The following is a 12,101-nucleotide window of genomic DNA, read 5'->3' as shown; positions in this document are numbered from 1 at the left end:
ACATTTATTCATTTGTCTTATAATAATAATAATAATAATGTTTTTGTTGTTCTTGTTGTGTAGCTAACAGCTGACGGTGTTTGATTTGTGCATATTTGTTAAATGTGTAGGTTTTCTAAGTATTGGGGCAGTTGGTAGTGTAGTGGTTAACGCTGCCACTTGTGGGTCCCCAGGTTGCAGGTTTGAATCCCAGTTGTGGTAAAGTACTTAACTTACCCTACATTTTTCCAGTAAAAATTGCCAGGTTGTATAAATGTAGGTGTCTTAAGATTGTCAACCACTTTGGAAAAAAGTGTCAACTAAAGGAATAATGTACACGTGACCATTAGTGTTCATGTACTTTTTAATAAGCAGTTCAGGATAAATACCTTGATCACTGATACCACAGCTGTAGTGGATGCGGTGAGATTGCAACTCTCTGTCCTCAACCGTTATTCTACCTGCTGCTACCAGTGACACAGCCACTGGGGTCCAGTACACAGAGGAATTGTGCCACACAGCAAGTCTGGCCATGACACACAGGTCCCCTTTGTCCTCAGGATATTGTGTCCAAGATGCTTCATGTGGACCCCCACCAACGACTGACGGCCCACCAGGTCCTGAGACACCCTTGGGTAGTAAACCGAGAGCAACTGTCGCAGAGCCAGCTCATCAGACAGGACGTCCAGCTCGTGAAGGTGAGTCACCGACATCCAAGGTGTCACAGGTTTCGCTGCACAATGACAGCATTAGACAAAAGTGTCCTCAGGAGGACTATGAGCAGGAAATGTTGTCGTGCCTAAATAAAAAAAATTGAATTAGTTCATTGAATCATCTAGTCTACCCAAAAAAGTAATCCAATCAAAATCATGAGTTCAATCCTTAGAGACAATTTGCAGTTATGTCATTTTCTACTGATGAAGTTAGCTTTTCAAATGTATGCAGTCTGTGTGGGGAATAATGAAGTTATAAGGAAACGTTCAGTCGTTTATTCATTATAAGCACAGTCAGGCTGTATTGCAGTATTTGGATTTAATTGCCCTTTCATCCATAGCTCACTGCTGCCACCCCCTGAGCATTGCTGTCATTCCTGCAGTACCTCCTATGTCCTCATGGGTGTGCTGTGCTGTTTGCAGTTTAGTATTTCCACAGGCAAAGTGAAAAAATTGCCCTGCCTCTTCTGCTGTCCTAGGGTGCCATGGCAGCCACATACTTTGCCCTGAACCGTACCCCTCAGGCCCCAAAGCTCGAACCCGTGCTGTCCTCCGGCCTGGCCCAGAGGAGAGGCATGAAGAGACTCACGTCAACACGCTTATAGCGCTCCCTCAACTCAAGCAGCACATGAGCGCAAGTCGACGTCCGTCGAAAAAAGTGCCCTCGCTTCCTCCGGGCGTCGACTCGCGACGGGCCACGCGATTTGCACTAAGCAGCAATTGCAGCCAAATCGACACTGAAGGAGGAGCAGCAGCTCTCTGACTAAGGAGCTGCAGCTCAGGTGTCACATTCCAAAAAAAGTTCCAGTAAAGGCTCCCCAGGGTTCTGTCGGGTTCTGGTTGCAGCACCGACAGAGCAGCATCTCGGAGTGATTTGTGGGAATGGCCTTGAAAACAAACTTGAAGAATAGTGACCCATCACTGAATTCAGCTCAGAAGATTCATATAGCAGCCCCTCAAGTTACGAAAATAATCCATTCTTGAAAACAGTGCACATACAGAAATTTTGGATACTGGAGACTTATTTCCCATTAATTTAAATGTAGTAGTAGTAATAATAATAATAATGTGTTCTCAGTCCATCAGAAACGCCTAAACCAGTTTTCCCAAATATTACTAAAGCACTGTATAGCCACTATATAAAAATCAAATCATGATTTCAACATTATATAAAACACAATATAACATAATATAAAAAACACGCACCAAGCAAGCATTTTTTTTTTGTAATGTTAATGTATGCAGTAGGTGAAGAGAAGAGCAGTGGATTGTACATTATGATGGGCGGAGGAGAGCGAAGACTTGGCAGTCATTCTTGCACTGCAACTTCCCAAACACGTGGAAAGAAAGTGAGCATGAGACAGGACACCAACAAGAAACAGCTGATTGTACTCTAGTGCAACACTCAACTTTCATTTTTTTTGGACATGCTTCAGGAAAATTTCGTAACACTAATTTTCATTTCAGAAATCAAAAACTGGGTATCAAAAGCCATTATACCAAATTTTGGCTAAAGTTCAAAAATCAATGCATGCCTGCAAATGAAATATTAGAAATAGAAGTTTTCTCAAACTTCTGCAAAATTAAAGTGGACAGTAAAGCCTTTGCAGACACTTTTTATTACATTCTCATAACAAAATATTAAGTGCTTTCCTTTTGTCCCGAGTATTCATAATCCTGTTTATTATCACCTTCACTCAGTCTAAGAGAATTACAGTGAATTTCAAATGCCCAAGGTTCTCCATCACTAAGCTTTCTGTCCTTGATGTCACTCTGGTTTTTTTCTGGGCAGAGACTCACAGACAATTTGCTTTTCTTCAAATTACCACATATTTACTGTTTCATGCACTGCACTGAAGAGAATAACTTAAAATTATTTTTGTTTAAATTTTACTGTATTGACATTTAAAAATAATTTACACTTTCCAAGTAAACTTTCTAAAGCACAAACATATGTGTATTTCCTACATTTTTTCACTTAGCTGATGCTTCTCTCCAAATAAATTTACAGTGTCAAGCTACCTGCAATTCTTTACCCATTTATACATCTGGGTGATTTTACTGGAGTCAAATTTGCATAAGTACCAGATTTGAGGGTAGAGCAGAAGCAGGCAGGATTCGAACCTGCAACCTTTGGATCCAAAGGGAGCAGCTCTATACGCTACACAAAAAGCATCATCACAGATAACTTTAAATATTTGTAATTAGTAATATCAAGAGTATTCAGGGTTCACCGAGACACCTTTAGTGATGGGGGATTTATACTCTTGGTTCTGTTAAGCTGTTTAAAAAGTACATTTTATTCATTCCAAGCATAAAACAAGCAACTTTATAAAGGCTTTTAGTACCACTAATATATTGAAAATCAAGCTATTTTAAAATGCTGCAGTGCTCATACAGTCACTATGGTAAATGTATGATGTCACTCTTTTTCAAGTGAAACTGAACAAAAGGAAATTGATTTCTGGGTTTATACTGGAGTTTATCCATTGTGCACAATGTACAAACACACTGTACAGATACTGAATAACAGCTGTTATAAATGAGGGCACCCTGCGTATGAGTGTGTGTGTGTGCACGCGGGTGTGTGTATACACACATATACACATACAGTATATAGAGGAAAACTGTGTGTATATATTTGTATAGAGAAAAAGAGCAACAGATAATGTGTGTGTATATGTGTGTTCAAAAAAGCACAGATGCTACAAAATGTTTCAATATTTTACTTTATTTTTTTAATGAGAATGCAAGTTTTTTCTTTCCTCCGAACTCGTTTCCTTTCCAGTGACTGTCAGAGTTTCCTGTTATGTTTACAAATATTACTCATGTCGTCTTTTTATTTGTTGCCTATGTGGAAAGCAGACATGTTCCTTTTAGTGCAGACAGATGCCATTTCTTTTTTTTTTCTCTTTTTTTATGTTATTTCGGAAAGGCTTTTTGTTTTAGCTCTTTTTGTCTTTCTTAGATACAACCCTAATTATTTATGTGTTAATCTGTTTATTTGTGTATTTATTTTTGTGTTTAATGAAGTGCACTTTATAGGTGACCTGGGTGTGCAGATTAATGTTGTTACATCTACACTTACCAGAGACTGAGTAAAATGTGAAGATTATGTGAAGATTTTTTTTTTCTTTTGCTGTATGGTGTGAAGGTAGTATCCCGTGCCATAAAGTAACCGGCTATTTCACAGTCCCAGTTAATGAAGATAACATTAATATTGTAAAATATCATATAAAAAGGAGTGTCTGGAATAAATAATATAATAACACAATAAATCAGTATATCTCTTTAAAAATAAGGAGAATAGACACCTCTCAAATTTATATGCTAGGTTTTCAATTTTGCATCTCTGAAGGGTCTTAATTAACAAAGCACATGAACAGACCAACTAGTTAAATAAATGCAATCTCAATAAACTGTGACCTTTGGTCTCTGGAGTATCATCTCCGTTTACACTTTTTGCTCTAACGATTAGTAAGGACAAGATAGCAACAAAAAGTGACATGACATTGTTTGACATGTATCGCTTAGATGCTTTGTGTTTTTATGATGTCTTTCTACATCTCTTCAAGTCACACTCAAATTCTGAAGCTCATAGTTTCTAGGATCGAATGAGATTCAGTGGGAATCTTGTGGTAAAAGTGTGTATCACTTGCCAAAATTGCCAAAAGTTTTTTTTTTTTTTTTTATTTTAAAAATTCTGTGTTATAAGTAAGGAGAAAAGCGCGCGAAGACAAAGAAAGCACTAATGTATAAAATATGTTTCTTTTGCTTGTCTGCCTTCTCTGTTTTTCATTCCTTTGACAAATGCTATATTTTTTTTTTCCTTTTGGTGTTGACACTTTACCATTCGTAGGATTACCGTTCATAAAAGGAGTGTATGAATTTCTTTTTAAATTCCCTGTGCATTCATGTTCTGACATGCAGCTGTAGACACTTCAGTCTCAGTTAATTGATCATTGTGGTTTATTCAAGGAGTCTTTCTGCGGTAATATGGAAATAGACAAGAGGGCTGTAATTATATGTGCGACAGCTTGCTCCTGTCACGTTTTTGTACTGCGGTGAAACATGACCCTTGCTCCCTTATTCACAGAAGGAATGTCGACACAAAGGAGGTAAACACTATGGTAGTATTGAGGTTTGGCAGGGTGCAGCTGTGGCCAAACCCACAAAACTTGACTGACAGCCACGCCAAAAGGAGCCCGTCCCGGGTTCGGCTGTTCGTCGCAGTTTGGGGGTGTGGACGCTGTGTGTCCTGCAACCTGAAGCCTTAAGAAAATTCCTGCTCTGATCTCTAAAGCTTTACAAATGCACTTGCAATAAAGATATCTAAAACAGTGTTTATGCCACCCAATAATTTAATTTCTATTTCTTTCTTAGACTTCTTCATTTCTGCCATTCAGTACTTTAAGATGAATCAATATTTTTTTAAATATTGGTTATGGTTATTGGCTATCAGTTGTATTTGCATCTGTAAGTGGAGAAATCTTTAACTTTTTACTTTTCACTGCACAAATGCTACAATTGTATAATAATAATAATAATATTATTATTATTGATGAAAAATGAGTCATTAAGGAGATAGCTGCAATATTTTATAGCACTGTGAAAAATCTCGGTAAAGTACTTTCTATTTTCCAAATGCCATGTCTGGTCGGAGGAGATACCTGTGAATCCTGAAAACCTCAAAAAGAACGTGTCTTCTGTCAGCGTGGTTTCTTTATGGGTTATGGAAAATAGTCCGTGTCGTATGGTTTTCTGCAATTTCAGTGCAACGTACATTCTAATAAAAAAATGTCCCCCGAGCGAACACTACCCACTGGAACATTGCTGTAACGCTGTGGCAGCGCTGCATTGCTCCAATGTTACACCAGTGTTGTGAAGACGTCGTGTGGTAGATACCCCGACCTGCTTTGTACTGGTTTTGGCATGCCAAATATTTATACATAAATAAAATAAATTATGGCACTTCCCTGTGTGTTTGTGTGGCCCTTGTGTTAGTGCTGCAGTACGTCGTGTTGGTGCTTCACTTTTTTATGCAAAAAAAGAGCAAAAACACGGAACCGTTGACTGTTTGTGTCCCAGGTACATGCCGTACAGAAGCAGGGTTTCGTTTCAAAGCTTGGAATTTCTGCTTTCTGTTAATACCCAGCTTTTCAGCATGTTCTCAATGACCAGATTTTCAGCCCAAACTATGCTCATAATGTTGAGATAAGCACAGTGTACAGGTATAACAATTGCTCACAAAACTCAATGGCCAGTGTGGACAAATAAATATAAATAAATAAATAAATATATTTGTGAAATGTGCTATGTGATTTAACTTCAAGACCTGCTTTTAAATCTTTAATCCGTCCCTCTGATTATTGCGCGAATTTCGAAACATGACGGAGCAAGTGACACAGAATGTTTATTTGTCACACACTTGACACGCACTTAAAGGAAAGGAGATTGTCATAGGAATTGTGTGTGCCTCCGCACTTCATTGTCAGGCCATTATCCTTCAGTAAAAGTCATTTATTAGGATTGTACTAAATATGTGTTTAACGAATATGGGCAGCCTGGATAAACTGGTTGAACCTTTACAACAGTGACAGGCTTCCATGTTTTTCTTTTCTTCTATTGAAATGACAACCGCAGTTGATAGGACCTTCTCTGAAGTAGAAATAAGGGAAAGGTCACTGGGTTTTCCGCAAAAAAAATCCTAAAACGAAAAATAAAACGATAAGAATGTGGACTATGCAATCTGTTAAAATATTTCTGGGGAAAGGGTCATCTGGTAAATGTTTAGCTATATATTACACATAGACATCTGTGACCAAGTGCCCCAGCACAAATAAAATGCTAGCAACATTTTGTTTACCTGTATATATATATTTATTTTGGTTATTTGGCTGCACATAGCTATCCAAAGATAGCATTTTACACAGAGGAACACCCAGTGTTTATTCCAATGTACAATGGGGAACAAGGAAAGGAATGAAAAGTCATGTAAAATAATGAAACAGATTCGGAGGGGAAAAATCTGTATGCGTCATATCTTAAACTGATTTAAAATGGGCCCCAATAGGTGCCCTGGGGCACAAAACAGAAGTGCTTCTTGTTTAACTATGAAGACTGAATCACATTCGTTCAAGCTCTGGCATTTCATTTCTGCTGCTGTACTTCGATGAACACAAGTGAAAGATGCATTTCTATTTCCTTGTAGTTTAAATGGGCTCAGCAAATACAAAGTAACTGTGAACATCTCATTTTAAAAAACCTAAACTGGGAGTCCCCTTTTTTTGAACAGTTGAATTACAATTTTAAAAATCCCTACAAACCAAACTCAGCGCAATTTATTTTGCATGAAATTAATTACGGTCATCTTATGTTAAATATGTGACAAAAACTGGGATATAGATATAATTCCCCACGTGAAAATTTTAGTAAAATGGCACACCTTGTGTGAGGGAGCGAGAGTGCGTGAAACGAACTTTGTGATAGTGTCGTAAAATAAACCGTTGGCGGAAGTGTTTGCAACAGTGTCGTAAACTGCCCTGCGAGCGCTGCTCCTGACGTCGATTTGTGGGCGGTTAGCTCAGTGACCGCAGGTACTGAACCTCAGAGGTACGTGGACAGCGTCGATTCTCTGTTAGCCTCAGCCCCGGCACGATGGCAGGTACCTTGGCCCGGAAAGCCGTGGACCACCTGAAGAGCAAGGAGTTCAGGGACTACCTTATGAGGTGCGAGCGCCGTGCTTGGGGATTGATCCCCTCTTAGCCGCTAGCTAAGAGTCAACTTTTTATGTGGGTCAGTGCTACTCTCTCGCGTCGGGTTACCGTTACCCTAGCCTAGGGGTTGTTTTTTCTTTTGATTTTTTTCTCTTAAATAAACCTGAAAAAACAAAACAATAAGAAATCGTGAAGCGTGTTTTTGGGCCGAGCGCGGCGGTTTGTGCGCCTTCCTGTTTTGTAAGCTTTGAGTTTGAGCGGCCTGCGTCCGGTGAAGGACAGAGAGAGAGGGCTCTCTGAGAGGGCGGTGGCGGCGCGTGCGAGTTGCCAGCGAATCATGGCGGCGGCGGAAGGGCAACGACAAAACTTAAGGATGTAGGAGTCACTCAATGTCCACATTTTCCACCACATTCTCCTAACCCTGCTCTGTCACAGTGTCAGCGGCCTTGGCTCTTCGCACTGGCACACAGCGGGCAGCCGTGCGAAACAGGCCCATCCGGTGTATATTTGGAGTGGCATATATAATTAACCTGGAGCTGGATCGAAATTAACCGGAATTTTGTCCAGTTGCAAGGTTAGGCCAATCATTTATTATTATTATTTGTAGTAGTAGTATTAGTATTATTTTTAGTATTCCTCTTATGTACCTGCTGACATCTTTGTCCAAGGTGACATTGTTAGATAACTTATCCAGATTTATAATAGAGTAGGGTATATTTACTGTACCAGTTCAGGGTAAGCACCTTGATGAAGGTTACTGGGCAGGAGTGGGATTCGAATCAGGAACCTTCAGATTGCAAGGCGAGAGCCCCAAAGGACGCCTGCTGTTGCCCCTACACGGCCTGGATTCCCTAAAGACCATTATTTCCGTTTCTTTTTGCTCTTTTTGCACGTGCATTCATGGTCTGCATCTTAGCGCGTTTTGCACAGTACCCTCAAATTAAGTGATGTTTGCAGGCGCGCTTGTTTGGACTTCATTGCACGTGATTGCTTTGTTTAGGTTTGTGTTGTGTTGTTGTCGTGTGCATGACAACAGAAGATCGCACTTTCCACTAGGGGGCGCCAAATCGACACGATTGACTTTTCCCTTCCTACGCAGTGGGATTAAAAAAAATAAAAACTTCTTTTTTTTTTTAATGCTGAAAACAAACAGTTAAACCACGCCATAGGTAGTAATGAATATTTATAAAATTATGAATTCAGAGTTTAGTTTTTCAAGGTCACACCTGCATACATTGGGCAGCAGGTGGGGTAGTTGTAAGAATATCTGACTGTCATCTAACATTTTAAGTCGCCTTACACCCACCGCTTAAATAAATAATAAACATTTAAGTTTTCCTTTTAATTTTGGGGAATGCGGTAATCTCTTATTTATCTTTCTTATCTCTCACATGCCTGAAAATCTACTGTGTTCCTGGGGATGTCTTCCAAACACAGCACAGTAAGGAAGATTACATTGATTTTTGTTTGTATTCCGTGGTTCAGCTGTTGTGCATAGTGAAGATCGGTGTGTATTGTTATGTCATTTAAATGTTTTAATTTCAAAGTATGTATTTTCCCCTATTTTTCTCCAAACTGAAGCACTTCTGGGGTCCTGTGGCCAACTGGGGTCTTCCTATTGCAGCCATCAGTGACATGAAAAAAAGCCCAGAGATTATCAGTGGGAGGATGACCTTTGGTGAGAGAGACCATGACAAACATGTGATATGGCATCAGATAATCTGTAGATTACTTCTGATATCTCATCCATTCTTATTGAGCCTCATGGAGATGATATGAAATGATTTGCATTCCTGAAGCATTTCTCTCCATAGTTCCAGGTGCTGGGGGTATGTTTTCCTCCATAATTTATTTACATGAGCTTATTATAAGCTTCCGCAGTAGCATTCAGCTCTTGGAGACATATTTGCCTGCTTTTCCTTTCAGCGCTGACCTGCTACTCACTGCTGTTCATGAGGTTTGCGTACAAGGTCCAGCCAAGGAACTGGCTTCTTTTTGCCTGCCACATCACAAATGAGACTGCACAGCTCATCCAGGGTGGAAGGCTCATCAAATACAAGTATGTTGGTTCTGCTCCCCCATTCAAAGTGGGCGAATAAAAGGATGACAGTAAGACAGATGTGACATTTTACATGTGTAGAGATGGAGGGGAACACCTGTTGTAAATTGTTCTACGTGATATTTCAAAATGGATTGGATGAGTAAATAAAGTAACTATCACTCAAGGGATGCTAGTTTCATCCAATAAATATGTTAGAAAATTAGTAGATTTCAGAATGTAAGGCAGAGCCAAGTCCTGAACTCACAAACAGATGAAGAAATTGATGTTGGTATTTCCAACCACGTTTATCAAGAATTTGGTGAAAATGTAACACTCACCAAAAAAATTTGCTCAGTTCCACACCGGCAAACACTTGCACAGCCAAGTAATCAACCACTGTTAACATGGATCATCACTGAAGGGCCAATGAGTGAAACTCGACTTGCACGTGCATGGCTTTCGATGTAAGGGAGGGTAAACAGGATTACTGTTGCATTCTGCATGTGTGGGCTGTGGAAAGAAACCATTTGTACTTGACATGTAAATTCTGTACAGTCAGATTCGAGCCTAGATCCAAAACCACAGTCCATTAGCTGTGAGGTATCAAAGCTACATGTTGCATCACTGCATTAAAAGAAAATTAGCTAAATGTAACAGATTTATAAAATCAGGGTTTTTAGATGGCTTACTGTCAGTTTAGATGTGTGGTTGGGTTTTTAATAGGAATGGATATTGCTTAAATCACGGTGAAAATCCCGTTTCCGTGTCGTAATGTTTCCATTTTCTTTTTTTTTTGACGTTTTAGCTTTATGGTGTATGGCACGTGACTTGTTTTCATGTTGTTATAAGGTATAATTACAGTAGGTTCTCCTTGAGACACCTCTGCATTCTCCAGCTATCTCCTGTTTCTTTGTTTAGAAGCGTGGGCCTCCTGATTGAGCCTATCTGCAGAAAATGCACTTTTGTATGGCACTACTGACAGTGTCTTTATTAATCAGCAGACTGCGTGATTGTGATGCATTACACCTATTCAAATTGTCTTATGGATATTGCTCCGAATCCTGGGCTTTATTACATAGTTGCATCTATAAAATAGAAGAATGTTGCTTGCCAACTTCCTTCTGTGGCTCTTTTACAATAAGTTTTTAGTTTACTGGCTCTTGTTTTTTTTGGGGGGGAGGGATTTGGCTGCTGTGAGTAAACGTCGAAGAGAGATCTTTGTGGCATGAAATACGTATTACATGTATTCATTTAGCCGACATTTTTCTCTAATGCAGGACACTAAGCTTTTCACAGTGATTTACCCATTTATACAGCTGGGTCATTTTTACTTGAACATCTTGTGGCAAGTACCTTGATCATGGGTAGGAGGTGGAATTCATACTTGGGTTCTACCAGCTCACATAAATGGACCATGGGCATATCTGACTTGTTACTACCAATAAGGTAATGAGAGAATGGCTTGGAAAATGTTCTCATTTATGTGTCTTTTAGGCAGTTAAAGTTTTCATACTTTGATTTCACAGTGAGGTAGGTTGCACTGTATGCGGGATGCCAGTCAGTCTCACACAGTCATTGACTTACACATTAATACATATTCAAGGTTACAAAATAGTTACAAACTGTCCTGAGAAAAACATGTCTGTGGCTTGTGGGAGGAAATCCATGTGATCACAGGGAGAATATGCAAATCCCAGCCAGCCTGAGCCCGGTTCAAACCCCAATATTCATCCACAGCAACGGAGCTGCGAGGTACCACTGCTGCTTGCCGTAGCATCATGTTGAAGGAATAAAAGATTCGTGTGCATAAGTGGGTTTTTTTTTTTTTTGGTGGACTGCTTGTTAAAAAAAAAAAAAAAAACCTCATCAGCTTGATTGCTTGCACGCCATCTTTTGAAAACATTTTTCTTGTTCTCCTATTTCCATATGTGCCCGCGCATAGATTCTGAGGAAGCATTTCCACTTCCTTTTCAGATTGGAGAAGAAGAGTGCTTAATGGATGGCTAGCGACCATTTCTGCTGAAGGCTGTTCCGGCATTAGGATCTTCAAGAGTGTTTTATGAATATATAGTACCATATTGTAAATAAACACTTTTGAGCATACAGGTAGTTGAATATAGTACTGTCAGAATTTGATGCCTTTTAAGCAGCAAGTTTGGTCAGCACTTCATTGTAGAAACATAATTCAGAGTGAATAATATTCCAGAATATTCAAATGCAGGGATGCTGTGGAATAACTGGATAAAGCAATTACTGTTACAAAATGTTTATATTTTATCATAGTCCAAAATGCAAAAAGAAAACATACATTTTTAAAATCTGTGATTAAATTAAAGGTAATTGTTGAATGTTAGCTGAAATTATAAAAGAGGATGGTGAGTGTCCTTTATTTTTGACAATGTAGTTGAAATGGTTGCACTACGTTTTTGTTTTTGATTGGTATTTGCACAGTATTCTGAGAAGTCACTCAGTACTGCTGAGTTTTATTACCAGAATGAACACGTACTTAACACATCATTTCCCTGTGTGATAATGGAGTATGACAGATGGGTTAATCATTGTCAAGTGGAATAAACAGATTGTCCATGCTTAACAATTCACTGTCTAATTATGAATAGTCTGTTGCAGTTTATTTAAAAAAAAAAAAAAAAA

The 12,101-nt window shown here is 39.1% G+C and overlaps 2 protein-coding genes across 3 annotated transcripts in view; both read left to right on the top strand.

Moving 5' to 3' along the window:
- The window catches only part of rps6ka2 (ribosomal protein S6 kinase, polypeptide 2), a 42,578-nt gene extending 41,168 nt beyond the window's left edge, over positions 1–1,410 (top strand). The window contains exons 20-21 of the mRNA XM_018749344.1: positions 540–677; positions 1,172–1,410. Coding sequence (XP_018604860.1) covers positions 540–677; positions 1,172–1,297 — 264 coding nt within the window. The 3' untranslated portion in view covers positions 1,298–1,410. The remainder of the gene's footprint in view (positions 1–539; positions 678–1,171) is intronic.
- A 5,809-nt stretch (positions 1,411–7,219) lies between these two features.
- mpc1 (mitochondrial pyruvate carrier 1) lies at positions 7,220–12,042 on the top strand. Of its 2 annotated transcripts, XM_018749241.2 has the most exons (5): positions 7,220–7,420; positions 8,846–8,849; positions 8,990–9,086; positions 9,335–9,467; positions 11,424–12,042. In XM_018749241.2, exons 1-5 carry the CDS (start codon positions 7,350–7,352, stop codon positions 11,443–11,445), a joined length of 327 nt encoding a protein of 108 aa, XP_018604757.1. In that variant the 5' UTR covers positions 7,220–7,349; the 3' UTR covers positions 11,446–12,042. The 2 variants fall into 2 exon arrangements, with proteins under 2 accessions (XP_018604757.1, XP_018604756.1); XM_018749240.2 differs by lacking the exon at positions 11,424–12,042 and having other exon boundaries at positions 9,335–10,749.
- The last annotated feature ends 59 nt before the right edge of the window (positions 12,043–12,101 follow it).

The sequence above is a fragment of the Scleropages formosus genome, chromosome 4 (genome assembly GCF_900964775.1).
Source record: "Scleropages formosus chromosome 4, fSclFor1.1, whole genome shotgun sequence".
Lineage (NCBI taxonomy): Eukaryota > Metazoa > Chordata > Actinopteri > Osteoglossiformes > Osteoglossidae > Scleropages > Scleropages formosus.
This window is presented reverse-complemented; position numbering and strand designations above follow the sequence as displayed.